The sequence below is a fragment of the Gymnogyps californianus genome, chromosome 19 (assembly GCF_018139145.2).
Source record: "Gymnogyps californianus isolate 813 chromosome 19, ASM1813914v2, whole genome shotgun sequence".
NCBI lineage: Eukaryota > Metazoa > Chordata > Aves > Accipitriformes > Cathartidae > Gymnogyps > Gymnogyps californianus.
In genome coordinates this window covers 11,345,190-11,360,732 of record NC_059489.1, presented here as the reverse complement: position 1 = coordinate 11,360,732, position 15,543 = coordinate 11,345,190, and the positions used below count along the sequence as shown (strand labels likewise).

At 49.5% G+C, this 15,543-nt stretch overlaps 1 protein-coding gene across 1 annotated transcript in view; it reads left to right on the top strand.

The window, feature by feature from the left end:
* The window catches only part of TEKT3 (tektin 3), an 84,975-nt gene extending 72,640 nt beyond the window's left edge, over positions 1 to 12,335 (top strand). The window contains exons 3-9 of the mRNA XM_050908280.1: positions 5,166 to 5,773; positions 6,317 to 6,400; positions 7,519 to 7,589; positions 7,840 to 7,983; positions 9,244 to 9,466; positions 10,390 to 10,544; positions 11,607 to 12,335. Of these exons, the coding sequence (XP_050764237.1) occupies positions 5,195 to 5,773; positions 6,317 to 6,400; positions 7,519 to 7,589; positions 7,840 to 7,983; positions 9,244 to 9,466; positions 10,390 to 10,544; positions 11,607 to 11,823 (1,473 nt within the window). The 5' untranslated portion in view covers positions 5,166 to 5,194 and the 3' untranslated portion in view covers positions 11,824 to 12,335. The remainder of the gene's footprint in view (positions 1 to 5,165; positions 5,774 to 6,316; positions 6,401 to 7,518; positions 7,590 to 7,839; positions 7,984 to 9,243; positions 9,467 to 10,389; positions 10,545 to 11,606) is intronic.
* The last annotated feature ends 3,208 nt before the right edge of the window (positions 12,336 to 15,543 follow it).

Genomic DNA, 15,543 nt, shown 5'->3' with positions numbered 1-15,543 from the left:
TATTCAAAAGTGGCGTAAAACTGTGGCTGGGCAATGTTATGGGTACATGTAGACTCATGACGGATGCTGTAAAAGATCTGGATCTGGGTATTTTCAGAAAGGCAGCTTATGATCCAGCGTAATGCTATATTAATAGACAGCGAGAATGTAGTGCTGTGACAGAAAGATTGACAGCTTTTGGCAGTAGATTTTGTACTTAGGTATCTAAATGTATCCCTTGAAATTCCAGTTTAGTCAACTAGGCAAACCTGGGCTGACGTGCTGAAAACTGGCACCCCTGCTTAACATCAGCCTCACGTTTTCACCCTTGTTTTTCTTTTTTCATTCTGAGCTAATATGGTCGAGGCTTCGGGACAAACTGTGTTCTCACGTGTCTCTCAAAACTGGATATGGCCCACCAGAACCGGGAGTGGTAGTTTTGTAATTTTAGTGAATTTGCTGCCGTTGGAGTTGTAGTCACAATTAAGGAACCCAGTTTAATTACTCGAATAAATGGAGGTGATGTGAATAGTCTACTTAATTCGGTGTGGTACCCAGAGCACGAGGGATTTGGGGACCACTTACTGTGTGCAGTTGATAACTTCTTGCTTGAGAGTCACTTAGCTTGTGAATTTGACTGTTTTACCCGTGCCAATTCTCCTCGTCTTTGTAGCTTTTAGGTACATTGTTAGCCCTTCACGTGAAAAGCCACTCCAGATGCTATGGTGGGACCAAAGCTTCATCCATTTTGATGTCCCCTGCTGTCCCTCTGCATCACGGTGCTTGTGGGTGCTTCCCCAGAAAGTCCTGGTCTGTGTGCTTTGCAAAGCATCTGCGGGCCATTTACAATATTATCTAATTATTATTGCTTAATTTAGCAAATATTTCAAAAACTGTGTGGTTGCCTACAACAATTAGTGGTGTCCCTTGTCGTGCAGTGATTCATCTGAACAAAATTAGCTCCGGGCAAGGAGGGAGAGTGGGTGTAGATGGAGGCTGGGAGCGTGCAAGGACCAGAGAGCAGGGCTGGTCCGAGGGTGTGTGCGTGTCCTGCCGAGGGGCGGGGTTTGGCTTGCTTTGATTGAAATTATTTTATCTGGTTTAGCTATAGAAAAGCAACTTGTGCGCTGAACTTTTTATTTCAGTTTAAGTCGATTCTTCATCCGGCTAAAGCAAGACGTGTGTTTAAAGTGAAATCAAAGTGTGCTAAACTTTGTATACACAAATCAGTTTGAGTTATTTTTTTATCTCGGATCTTTGGCAACAGAGGCATGGCTTTCTCATGGAGGCCAGCTCCGTGTGTGTGTGTGCACAGAAAGCAGGAGTAGTGGGGCAGGGCGTCACTGCGCTCACGAGAAGCTGTAAAACATTTTGGTACAGTCTCAGTCTGCAGCTGCGATAGCTGGGAAAATGAGAGGCAACTGAAAAAGGCTATGAGAAGACAGATGTAGCAGCCTGAGTATTTGATGAGCCATCCACATAGCTCACAGTTAATCTAAAGCGGTAAAATGAAGCAAATGAAAATGTTTCCTCTGGATAAAGTGGGACACAGAGGTCCTCACAGCAGACCTGATGGGTGTTTTCAAAAGTTGGAGAGAAACCCCCTTGGGTTAGCCGGAGCGGCTGTGCTAACCACCGCCAGCACTACCGGGCGCCTCCTGTCTCAGTGCCTTTTCTCAGGCTAAAGCCTGAAATAACTGGGGAAGGACCCTCTCCCAGGAAACGCTCCCGATGTCACTGGGTGACTGGTGCACGATGCCCTGGCGCTGCATGAGGCTGTGCTGTGGTGGGGCTCCTGGGGACACCGTGCATCTCCTCACCTGGGGTGCCAGCACCCCCACCCTGGTGCACCCGCCCACCCCAGCGAGGCCTCCGCTTGTCCACGGGCTGGCCCAGGAGCACCAGTGCTGGCACCGGGTTGCCAAGTGAGGGCACTGGTTTGCCCATCAGGTGCACTGGTTTGCCCAGGGGTGGCACTAAGCTGCCCAAGGGCTGTACTGGGTTGCCCATGGATGGCATCGGGGGTCACCCAGCAAAGGCACTACATTGCACAGGGTCTGCACTGAGTTGCCCAGCGGTGGCACTGGGTTGCCCACTGAGGGCACTGAGTTCATAGGATCATATAATATCTTAAGTTGGAAGGGACCTATAAAGATCATCGAGTCCAACTCCTGGCTCCTTGCAGGACTACCTAAAACTAAATCATATGACTAAGAGCATTGTCGAGCTGATCAAGAGTTGCCCAACAGCTGCACCTGGTTGCCCAGGGGCTGCACAAAATTGCCCAGCGAGGGCAGTAGGTTGTCCAGGGTGGGAACTAGGATGCCATGTGAGGGCATTTTCTTGCCCAGGGGTGGCCCTGGGTTGCCCATTGAGAGCACTGGGTTGCCCAATGGCTGCATCAGGTTGCCATAGCGGCTGCAGGGAGTTGCCTGGGCAGAACCCGGTCACTGAGCACCCTGCGCCCGTGGCAACGCTGCCCTGGTCCTGTGTCACTGACAGCACGGGGGATACTGCAGCGCCTGGCAGTGCTGCCACCGAGCCCGACAGCACAGCAGTGAGTAGCGGGCACCCCAAGCCTCCGGAGCGCACCCCACACCTAGACAGCTACGGGTGAGTGTGTGCTTTAACTGGGAGGGGAGGACTGAAGAAGCAGGTATTTCTCATAATCACCCCCAATATTTCTTAAATCATCCAAGTGTATCCAAACTAGGTGGTCAGCAGTTCCTGGCGTGTGTCCGTGTTCAGGGGTGGTAGAAAGTGTCACCCTGGGATGGCTTATCCCGAGGGGCATGCAGGGGCATTTATTTCAGCTGGAAATGCAGGGAAAAGTAACTCTAGTCCATTCCCAAGGTTTTTCCCCCTCTCTTTCTTAAACGTGTGTCTGTCAGTATCTGAAAGGGAATAATTTATTTGCAGGGGTGGGAGCCAGGGAAGCTGTCTCCCACTCTCTGAATGCTGTTTCTCAGGTATAAATAAGTGGCGCGGAGCTAGGGAAAGTGCAGTCGTTTATCCCTAGCAGGGACAAAAGGGCTGAAGTGACTGGTTTGTGGGAACCGGCTCACACAGTGCTTTTGTTGGACCTGAGCACAGACATTTCGTCCTCGGTTCTGCCAGACTGGCTCGGAGGGTTGTGTTTGTGAAAGTTTTTTTGCTAAACTTGAGGGTGTGAGTTTCCCGCTGCCTATCCCACAGCCTCTTCAGCCAGGCTCCATCCCAGGGCGAGATTCGGTGCCCGCAGCTATGCTGCTCTCAAGTCAGGTACTGAGGCAGCCCATGCCAGCATGGCCAAAATTGGGCAAGGCTTGCAAATACAGTCCTCAAAGTTCAATGATTTCCCAGCTGCAGGCTGTGCACTTTTCCCCTCTGACTCATCCCTATTTTTCTCCAATTTGCCCTAGCTAAAGGACCTGTTATTCTCCTGTATTTGCCGTTCGTTTATTTAATAGCTGCATTTTGAGACACTGTTCATCTGAATGCATCAAACCATTACAGGCACCGGTGACGCAAAAAGTCTCTTAGGTCACCTGTCCCTGCAGCTAGATGTTGGACAACACGCAGTTTAATGACTTGTGTTTTCTGCTCATCGCCTGGTGTAAATGGGCATGGCTCCAAGAGAGTCAACGGGCTGCAAGCGTCTGGCATTAAAGAGGGTTACCATCGGTGTACAGTAACAGCAACTCACGGGCAGAGCCTGCCTGTCTCTGTGCGTCTCCCATCTATCGCCTTTTAAGCTTTCCAGTAGGAAAGCGTGAGTCCTTGGTCCTGCCCTTGTGCAGAAAGAGGCATTCTTTGTTGCAGAGGTGACTAAAATGAAAGAAACTCTCTTTCCCAAGGGTTTTATGCTTTTAAAAATAAGCCAGTCTCTCTCAGCTCGCCTACACATGCAAAGCGATCAGGGTAGCCCAGGAGGAGCAATTAAACCTCTAGTCATGTGATTGCTTCTGTGGCTGCTTTGTTCTAGAATAAAAGCAAGTTTATTTCATGCAAACATCCCATTTTTAAAGGAATAAAGTTGATTTCATGCTGTAACAAATAGGATTTAGCACATGCTTCATGTCAAACCTCCCTCCCATCCAGGGATCTCGTTGTAGCACACCAGTGCCCTAATCTTTCACTGTGGCTCTGAGCCAGGCTGGGAGCAGTGGGGATGGGATGGTGTTAGGGGAAGGACATGTCCCTGCAACACAGCAGCTGGCTACAACAGCCATAGGGACTTACTCTGCCAGTGGGTGACACCCGTAACCACACAAGAACTTCATACCGAGCACAACATACCCTCCTGAGTGTTTGTCCTCAGATTAGGTGTGTTAGGTATATTTGGTGGCCCTCTGCATTATATTTCTGATAATAATTGACTGCTAACCTCAATCTGAAAAGAGCAATAGCACCCACAGTGCTGTATGCAGTTATTGGCAGCAAAATCTTCCTGTGTGGCCATTCCTCCTAGGGTTACGGCAAGGCTGGCATTTACGAGCCGCTCTGAAAAGACTTTGTGGGATATCTCCTTTCCAAGTGCATTTATTTTACATTGGGTGAGCCATAGACATTTTTCTTCCTTTGCAAGTCAAGAGATGGCTGTTCTTTTTAGGTTGAAATAGGTGGGTTTTTTTCAAATTTGGATGTAGTCCTGCAAAGCTCAGCTCACCTGCAGACTCCTCACTTGAGCATTTAATGCAAGTGAAGATAGAGATGATGAGGATGGAGTCCCTCGCCCACAAGTCGCGCTGGGTTGCTAGCAGCTGTGTGTCCAAAGCTATCAGGGCTGGTAATGGAACTTTTAAAGAGAAAATTATATCTGGAGTACTATAAGATCAGCAGATATGCCAGCCAAAAGAAACAAATGAACAGCAGAGAATCAGCAACTACAGTTTCACTGGATTGACAGATTTAAGGAAAATGAAGGCATAATATCTGTCATTCTCCTTAGCAGCCGTGATTTGTTTCTCTCTGCATTTCAAGACCTGAAGCTAGATACTAACAACAAAGTCAAATCCTTATATATACAAATGCTTGAGATGCTGTCAGAAGGGATTTGCTTTCAAGAGTTTTAGGCCTGTACAGGCGATGTGTGGGTGCTGTGTGCATCGCTGTTTGTATTATAAGTTGCATGCGTTGCTGTAAGAAGTAACGCAAGTGCAGGAGCTTACTGAGTGAGGTTGTCTTCTTCTGTCTCCTTTGTGCAGGACACGTACCTGAATAGTAGCGTTCAAGAATGGAGCTGGTCGGCTCTCCCTTAACAGCAACGTATGCCCATCCAAGATCAACACCTACCAAGTTTCTGCCTGCCATCAGCACCATGGCTTCAAGCTATAAGAACCGTTTTCCTTACTACCCCTTGCCTCAGACCTCCAGCCTCCCCTGGATACCCAGCACCTACTATAAAACAGCTGCCATCAACCCAACTTTGGCTCCCTTTTCCAAAAGCTCCCAGGGGTTAACCCCCAGCAAGATGCTTCCTTTTGTTTCCAACAGAACAACCCTCTTCACCAGGTACACACCTGATGACTGGTACAGGTCCAACCTGACCAACTACAAAGAGTCGGAGACTTCCCGGCACAATGCGGAGCGTCTGAGAGTCGATACCTCCCGCATGATTCAGGATAAATATCAGCAGACAAAGAAAACCCAAGTAGAAAGCACCAAAAACCTGGGAGAACGCGTCAATGATATAGAATTTTGGAAGTCAGAGCTCTGCCATGAGCTGGATGAGATGATCGGGGAGACCAACGCGCTCACAGACATGAAGAAACGACTGGAGAGAGCCTTGGCTGAGACGGAGGCCCCCCTCCAGGTAAGCACCCCGTCCAGTGGGCTGCAAGCTGTAGCCTACTGCTGAAACATCTGCAGCCATTCAAACATCTAATTAAGTTTCATTACAGCTCCACAACGTCTAGAAAGTTTTTATTAAGAGACCATTAGTTAAGCTAGTAATAAACAAATCTCTTGCCATCTGCTGCATCCCCTATCAGCACACGCTGAGCACATCAGAACAGTATTTGCTTAACCAAATATTTTTATAAGCGGTATATCCAAAATCCTTGTTTGGGAGACAAAAGCCCATGTCTTACTACGAGGCTCTGGTGAGGTCAGCATCAAGCCTGACACAGGTCCCTGCATTCAGCTGTGGCTGTACCAGGGACACGTGTGCTCCCTCATGTTGATTTAATGCTGATGTTGCAGCTCGCCTGCTCGTTGTCAGCTAAACTAGCTGCCCCGGGCACTTTTTTCCCCGTGCTGTCATCTCTGTGCCCACCTGTAATTTCTTTTCTTACATTACTTGACATGGGGACCATCCCTGCCCCTGCAGCCAGCAATGATGGCATGTCCCCAACAGGTCGCTCAGGAGTGCTTGCTTCACCGGGAGAAGAGGATGGGCATCGACCTAGTCCACGATGACGTGGAGAAACAGCTCTTCACAGTAAGTTTGGCAACACAGATCATGCGTTAAAGTTATTTTTACCTAAACTACCCTAAACAGGTTTTGCAGCCCTGTTCCCTCGCTGGCTCCTTAGTGCTGGTGAGGTGCTAAACTCTTCAAACTCCCAAAACCTGCCGGGCCAGGGGACGGCGTTCCCCCACGGAGCAGCATGCCCACGCGGTGTGGGTAGGACTTGCCCTTATGGAGGAAGCAATAGCTCAAAACCAGCTCTGTGTTTGTGTAGCATATCGGGGTCCTCTGTCCCTCTTCAAGGAGTTTGTGAGACTGTCCTGCCTGTCAGAGCCCTGCCAGAACAGGATTTATATGTATCTGTGTCACATACATATGATATATCTCTGTATCTATATCACATACATCTATCTATCTATCTATCACACACATATGCACACACAGATATGGAGAAAGCAGTGTGTGCCTGACAGCTTGTCTGGTTTTCCCAACTATATTAGTTGGTCTAATAAAAGATATTACATCTACCCCCAGCTTTGCTTTGCTCAGAGCAGCACGGCTGCAGTAGGACTGCCGCTATGTGTGCTTAGGCAATGTATTTTATAGAAATCATAAAAACGTGCACTGCTCTGCCTTTATATAGTCTGCTTCAAATCATGAATAAAAAGCAAACACGATGAGAGCTGGCACAGAAGATGGGATCCTAACGCAGGGTACAGCGAAATACCATCGCTGTGTGTGGTTGCGGATGGGGACGTGTAGCGCTGCCGGTCCAGGCAACCACTATGCCTGTTCGTATCAGGTCAGGATCTGTCCCTGTCCTCCCTATTGTGGAACTAACCAGCATTTGGCATTGATGTCAAGATGAAAAAACACTTGGCAACCCACCCTGAAAGCGAATTCAGAGGCCATGGCTGCGGCCACAGCACCCTCCTGTCCCCTCCCGGTCACGGCGCGCAGGCTCAGCTGCACGAGGGAGTGCGCTGGGCTTGGGGGGCACTTCCTCCACTCCCTGCCTGTTCGCTTTGGGCAGAAAGACAAGCAGGCAAGTTCTTGCTGTGTGCAAGGTTGCAGAGGCCCGAGGGGATGAGCGTGACCAGGGTGACAGAGCATGGACACTGATGGGCTCGTGCTTTGCCTTTGCCCAGGAAGTCGACGTCATCAGGTCCTGCCAGGAGAGGATGCAGCGGTACCTGGATAAGGCGAAAGCCCAGCTCGCGTAAGGAGGAGCTCCTTATCTCACGCTGCAGCGCTGATGTGCATTTGCAGTTGTAATGTGAACCCCCAGCCGACCCCTACCCACACCCACACCCTGCAGGCATAAAACCCCGCGCGGGCCCCAGGGGAAGCGGGCAGCGATGCTCGTGGGAGCACGTAGCTGCCCAGGTGGGAGCTGCGGGGAAGCGGGATGGGGAGGAAACCGTTCCACCCATACATCCCCACCGATGGCTGTTGTTTGTGTGTTGAAGGTCCAACAGGGCAGCCCAGCACGAGCTGGAGAGGGACCTGGCCAACAAGCAGGCGGCCCACCGCATCGACGACAAGTGCCACCACCTGAGGAACACCTCCGACGGCATCAGCTACTACCGAGGGGTGGAGCGGGTTGATGCCACGTGAGTGCACGCCGGGCAGGACGTGAGCACCGAGCTGTCCCTGGGATGCACGGTGCCTCTCCCTGGCAGGGAGCTGGTTTTCCTCCGCCCACAGTAAAGGCATGTGTCTCTGCGTGGCACGTCCATCCTGCCTGGAGACACCCGCTTCGGAGGGGCTGTTTCTCTCTGCTCACCATAAAGGGAGAACAACCCTCTGCTTTCAGCTGGGTGCCGAACATCCAGCGGGCGAAAGCGAGTCCCACCTAATTAAACATTATATCAGGGTTCAGAGATCAGCCTGAAAATGAATTCAGTCCAGCAGCTCTGCACAGCTCATTAAGTTTATGCATATTTTCAAAGATGTGTCAGTGCTTGCCTGAGTGCTCTTCATTGACGTAAAGTCTGGGGGGTTCACCCCTGCATGGAAAGGGCCTGGCAGGGAGCTGAAACGACACAGAAGATAAAGAAATAGCGAGCATGGTCCTGGGACAGAGTTCAGCTGCTTTTGGGGGCCAGGAATTTGGCTTTGGATCTGCAGTAAATGAATGGTGACCTAAACCAGCACTCGCAGAGATATGCCCTAAGTGGCAAAAGGCTGAGGGAACAAATCTGCTGCTCACACAGACACATGCCGTTTACGGAGGGGCATAGATTGATTCAATTTTTCTAATGTTTGAATAATTATTCACAGTAGAGCTCAGACATATTTAGACAGGCAAATTTGGATTGACGCTAAAATTCAGAGGGGGGTAAAATGTGCCGAGGATCAGCATGTTTTAAATGGAGCTTATGTGGTATTTAAGTCTTTTGTTGACCTTGTTCTGGACTACTGCACAGGCGTGAACTTCATCCTCAATGCACAGACAGGGAATCGAATATTATCTAATGCTTTTTCAGTTTAGTATGAAACTGAGATAAGTTATGAGCAAAATGAATTGACTGCAATCTGCGCATTGTCGTGAAGCTGTGAATCACTTGGCACTTAAATGCCTTGAATGTCTAAATACGAGGTCTGATTAAAATCTCTGTTTTTCTGGGGGAATCTTGTTTGTCTGAGCTTTCATAAGTATCACAGTTGTCTTCATGAACATGTCACCATTTGATAAGCGTTACTGAACAAATGGTGTCCAGATGTTTCACTTGCATGTGGTCAAATTAAGAGCAATAGATTTAATCTACATTTAATCCATGCTGCTCCCTGGCAGGGTCCAGGCTTGCCCATGGCCAGCTTTAGCAGCACGGGCTTACCGGAGGCCTCTCCTTTCCCCGCTCCTACCCCAGGATCTCGGTGCCGGAGTCGTGGGCCAAGTTCACGGACGACAACATCCTCCGCTCCCAGAGCGAGCGGGCAGCCTCCGCCAAGCTGCGGGACAACATCGAAAACCTGCTGGTGGTGACGGCCAACGAGATGTGGCGCCAGTTCAACGGGGTGAACGTCGCCTTCACCAACCGCATCGCCGAGACAGCCGACGCCAAGAACAAGATTCAGACCCACCTGGCCAAGGTAGCCTGAACCCCTCCCTTTCGGTGTGACACCGTCACTTCCCAGTGACACCACCCTCCACGCAGACCTGGCCCAAGACCAGGAACGGTCGCCGCAAGAAGCTGGTTGTAGTATCGTTTTCTGTTTGAAACTCAGCGTATTGGGGACTTCCTTCTTGGAGCAGGATGAGCTGGCACTGCAACTTCATCGCAAGGGATACTGTATTTTGCTAGTGCATCCTAGCTGACAGCCTGGCAGCACAGGGATTTCCAGCGGAAAATGCAAATGCTGGTTGCATCTCTTGGTAGTTACTTCAGAAATGCTGGCTGCCCTGCAGAAAGTCTTTGCTGGGTCTCTGCCGGGCTGCCTGCCGGGGGGTTCGCAGGCTCGCCTCTCCTCCAAGGACGTGCTTTCAGTCTCAGCACTGTGTTTGCTGCATGGTTATCCATGTGTTTCCTGCACTGCTCTGTCAAGCAGAGGAAGTGGAGATCAGTGATGGGCACCTGGCTCGGACCGGTGGGTCTCATGGAAAGCTTCCTGAAAAGTGCTCGACACGATATTGGTTAACTGAGCAGAGGACTGGGCTTGCAGCACTGCGGGATGATGCCACATCCTTAAACGAGGATCCATTAAAAACTTTCCCTCTATTAGTTGCTATTGATGGATGATCAGTTCCTGCAAGCAGTAATTTTGGTAATTCAATAGATCCATCACTGCTCCAAAACCTCCTCTGATGTGACAGCAACAGCGAAGAGAGGCTTTTCCCTGAAGAGAAATCTCTGCTGGATCTGTGCCTCAATATGTGGCAGAGTGACAGTGGTCTGAGCCCAGGGTCTGCTTATTGAACTTGTTTTTTTCTGCAGATGGACAGGAGAAAAGGGAAATGATGTGGTCACTTGAGAATATATTTTTTAATTTATGCATGTGTTTCTTTTTCACGCCAGACACTGCAGGAAATCTTCCAGATCGAGATGAATATAGAAGCCATCCGGAAAGCCATTAGGGACAAAGGGCCTCCGTTAAAAGTGGCTCAGACCCGGCTGGACGAGCGCACACGGAGACCAAACGTGGAGCTGTGCCGGGACACTGCCCAGCTCCGGTAAGGCAGGAGTGCAGGGCCGGCAGGGTCCTTGAGGAGTCACTGGTGGTAGCACTCAGGAGCATCACTGGATGACAGAATTAATCATGGGGTTTTTTTTTCCTAAATAGTCCTACCATAAGTGCACTGATATAATCAAAAGCAATGAGCAGGTATCCCAGCCTTTGGGTACTGGGAGAGCTCTGCACCCACGAAGGAGGCTGCACACCATGGCTGGGTACAGCCTGATGCCACCCCATGAGGGGCTGGATTTTTCCTACTTGGGAAAACCTCATCTTCCCTCCTGCCTGCTTCCCGGTGGCTGGATGTGTGATTGTTGAGCACTTAGCTCCTTCCTTCTGGGTGACTGCAAGAAAGGGTGCACCACATGGAGAAGCAGTAAGGGCTGTCCTCCCATCCCCCGGGGACACTGGAAATCCTTTCAAAGACATAGTGAGCTCTTTGGGATTGCACCCCAAGGGGCTGTGGAGGAGCAGGCTGCCCTGAGTGCCCAGCAGCCCCCCCTGTGAGGCACCCCAAACCTCACACCTCCTCCTGGGAGCCCGCTGCGCATGACTCCACGTGAAGCCTTTTAAAAGCAATTTAAACCCAGCCCCAGGGCCTGTTGCCATCTCGCACGCCAGTGTTTTTTTCCGTCCTCCACTCGTTTCACATTCACTTTTAGCCTCTCCCAGCTGTCCTGTTTCGCCCTGTGTGCATCTGTGGGTGTGGGGAGGACCCCTGCACAGGGAAGTCCAGGAGGGTGAACCAGCAAACCCGCAAAACCAAACAGGAACAGGAAACCACGGCTGCGCATCCCTCTTCTCGGTGGCACGAGCTGCTCCGGGAGATACGGCTGCGCATTGCCGAAGCCTCAGAGCAAACTTAACTATGCCTCCCTGCTGAGGTCCAGAGGAGCTCTGCCCTCGGCTTTCCCAGGCATCTGCCAGAAATGGGGGGTCCAAGTTAGTCTGAGCACGCTTGAAGGGGGAAATCCTGTGCCCAAGGGGCCCGTCAGCAACACCGTGCTAGAAACCACCTCCGTGATGGGACTGTTAACAGGCGTTTCTCGCTGTTTTCCAGCCTCGTCAACGAGGTCCATGAAATCGATGAGACGATCCAGAGCCTTCAGCAGCGGCTGAGAGACGCCGAGGACACGCTGCAAATGCTGGTTCGTGCCAAGTCAGTCTTGGAGCATGACCTGGCCGTCAAAGCCAACTCGCTCTTCATCGACCAGGAGAAGTGCATGGGGATGCGCAAGACCTTTCCCAGCACTGCGCGGCTGGTGGGTTACGTTTAGGCTGGGCTCAGCTGAACTCACGGTATCTGTTGCGGGAGGTATTCCCTGTTTTGCTAGGATGCATTCCCAGTTTTGCTAAGATGCTTTGAAAATACATAATTAGACTTTCACTTCCTGATGAAAGCCCTGAGTAGAAATTAAGTGATCACTTCGTGTGTTACATGGTCTACCAGAATTTTTTTTTTTGCCCTTTGGTTTTTCTCTTTCCACTGCTCTTTCACAGTGTGCCAGAAAGTAGCTGAAAATATCCTGTATGCGACTAAGAGTAAATCCACCCACGGGGATTCATTCCTACCCTTTCAGTCTGTGATTTTAGGAGAAAAACTGTTGTGTCTTCCCCCTTTTGAGTCTGTCTGATGTGGAAAAAGCACAAGGGGAAGTAAAGCTAGTTGTCAGAGTAATTAGCTGTTGACATCCATAATGTATTTTTAATGGTGCAGCAGAAGAAACACAAACTATCCCGTAAAGTGTTACAGTGTGTTCTGTTCCTAAATAGAAAAACTTGCATTTTAAGCTGATTTCTACTGATAATTTTCTTGCTTTTGAAAAATTCTAAATGTCATCTAAAATGTTAGTGCTGGGGTCTTAAAAGGAGGAAGTACTTTCGACGAGCTAATTGAAGAAAATGCTGTGATTTTAATTTTGGTGAGTACGGATTGGTTCCTAATCTAACCTCTTGCATGTAGTTTGTTGGTGGAAGCACCAAAGCACTTTGAAGATAAAGAAACGAATCAGTCCTTAAGTCAGCCACCCTGACTGCCACGGTCCCTGCTCTCTTGCTGTAAATCAGACCTGTTTTACCAAGTATTTGAATTTTCAGAGGGATAAGTCTTAATCAATCTGAGGTTCAGTGTGAAAGTCACTTTGCAAGTTGTCTCCTTAGACTCATGTGTCACTTAGACACTCTTGAATCTTTTAACCTAAGCAGAGTTGAGCTCAGCCTAGCGCCTGTAGGTACCAAGAATGCCAAAGGAGCAGAAGCTCAAATCCCTTCTCCTCCCTTGGGAATCCAGGGCATGGACCTTCTGGCCCAGCGTGAGGGCTCTCGGGAGCTGAGAGCATCTTTTCTTGTCTCGCATCACTCCATCTCACAGCACAGGTCCAGACAGACCCGCCTGCCCCCCCCTGCTCTCCCAGGGGCAGCTCCCAAGAGCTGTTACCTGCGCCGAGGTCCTGCCCCGGCCTCAGCATCTTGGCAGGATCTCTCTTCACAGCAGCAGCCCTAAACAGGAAGCAATTGTCTTTTTAACCTTTTTTTTTACTAGCACTTTTGTCTCATGGAGACTAAAAATAGATTTCCTCTACTTTGTGTGTATCTTGGAGCCAGAGTCCGTCGGAGACAGCAGCTACCTGTTCTAAAGAGAAGATACAACCATAAGCAGGAAAAACTGTCCAGCTCATCACACCTTCCCCTTCTCCACTTATCTCCCTCCCCAAAATAAGCCGATGGTGTGCTGAACTCATAGGGACTTCCAGTTTTTGTCAGCATCCTCGCTAGCCTTCGTGCTGCTTTGTGCTGTTACTCTCCCTCTGTTCCTTTACTGCAGACTTTCACAAACGCTGGTGATTTTGGCTGCTCTGCTGTTTTGAAGCCCCGCTCCAGATGGCTGGTTTTCAGGCAGAGCTGCCTGCTTTCTTTTTTGAGAAATGGGCCCGGTGAATTTGTCCCCAGCTGAGCGCTGGGAAGCGGAGGCACCCGCAGTCCCTTTCCGAAAGGCTCATGCTTTTAAGTAACTTGAGCGAAGTCGTGGCATCAGCGACAGCTTCACATTCATTTCACTTCCACCTTCATTTTTGAGTCACATAAAAAAATCTCTGAGCTCCATTTTACTATGAGGGCACACTGGTAACAGTCAGCACCCAAAGTCTCCTATTTTCTCCAATTTTGGTTTCAGAGCAGCCCAAACACTCATCTTTCCCACTAGCCCAACTCCTTTAAGGCTTTCTCCTAATTGACAGCGTTTATGTGGTGTCGCAATTATCTGACTCCAAATTTTATCTTGCCGTCCTACCCTCTCGATGCTTCTTTACACAATATTGGCAATGCATTTCTTTCCTTCATTTGAGCCGTGACCAGAGGAATTTCAGTTGCAGCTTCTCCAATTTCACAAACACTTTCTGCTTTCCTGCAGCAGATTTCCCAGACATTAGAGAATTCCCAGGTCCCTTTGGGGTTTCATTCTCTCCACGCCAGTTTTCCATAAGTTGACAATATTGATGTTACTACTTCTGGGAGCTGATACTCTAAAATCCCCCCCAAGCACTTTGATTGTCTAATCCTATGTGTGCTTCAGGTTGAGTCTTTTTTTTCCCCTCTCACAGCGTGTCCTATGCACATCCCATGACAGGAGCCAGCCCTGCCCCAACACTCCTGTAAAATGGGTCTCTAGGGAGAGGGTTTGGGGCGAAATTCCAACGTGGCAGGGTCTCCTCCACAGGGATGGGTTTGCCTCCTGTGACTGAGCTGCTGGTGAGTAAAGCTGCTCGGTTCAGTCACTGCAGGGTTGGTTTTGGGGGTTGCAGCCGAGCCGCCTCTGTCTTTGATGCATACCAGATGCATGGAACGACTGTCCTGCCTTCCCGCTTCTGATGTGCGAGATGCCTTTGCGTTCGTCCCATTAAATGATTTGCTTTCATAGATCCCTTCTAAATAGCATCCCCGTCTGCCTCAGCTGCCTTGCTGCACTGATGTGATGCTTCCTTTCCTTAAATGCCTTCAGTCTGAAGAACGACGTGCATGCTTTTATTGCTGTTTATTGCTGGTTTATTGCTGGCTTTATCAGCCAAGTTGCTGAGAAAGTTAGTTTGTGGAAATTCCTTTGCATCCCACAGCCATATTCCCACCCTCCTGCATCATTTCAACAAACCCTGCAGAGCCGGGTTTGTAAACTCATTGTTTACTGACTGGAGGAAAGAAAATAAATTAATAAAACCAGGACAGCATTGCTTCATGCAAGCTAAGCTTCGTGTCAGTCCAGGATCCAGCTGAACAGTCAAGGCCCGTCTGTCAAGAAGCTATTCAGAAAGGAGGCTTGGGTGGTTTTTTTGTCTAAGAAAAGAAAAATCATTGAATGTCCTGGAGGAGTCTGATACGAATTTGGGTGAAATGAAAGCTTGCCAAAAAACATGTTAACAGTATATTGCATAACTAATGCAGATTATGATGCTCGAGGGAGAGAGAATTCCCAAAACAGCATCAGCAGTCAGAAAGAAACCCGAACTCATTGCTATTATGAAATAAAAAAAAAGGAGAAAACTTTGGCAAAATGCTAAGGAAAATTTGGGCAGTGTAGGATCATAGAAATGGCTGTGCTGGCTCAGACCAAAGTCCAGCAAGCCGCAGATTCAGCCTCTGACAGAGCCAACAGGAGATGCTTAGATAAAAGCACCAGAAGGCGGCAAGCACCCTGTGATACTTTCCCAGTCTACTTTCCCAGCTTCCAGCAATTAGTATCTCAAGGACTTCCTGAGCTGACAGGGCTGTCCTTGAATTTAATATCCCCCGATGGATTTGTTTCACGTGATCTTGTTCCAGTTGTTCTTCGAGCCCGTGCAGACTTGCAGCATCCGCTGTGTCCCTCAGCAGGGAGCTGCAGGGGATGGAGCACCGTCACCCTCAGAGCATCGGTGGCCACTCTTGGGACCCTGGAGGAGACTGAAAAAGGGGCCAGACCTGGGGCTGCTGAAGCCAAAAGTGTAAAACTCAATAGCTTGGGCAAA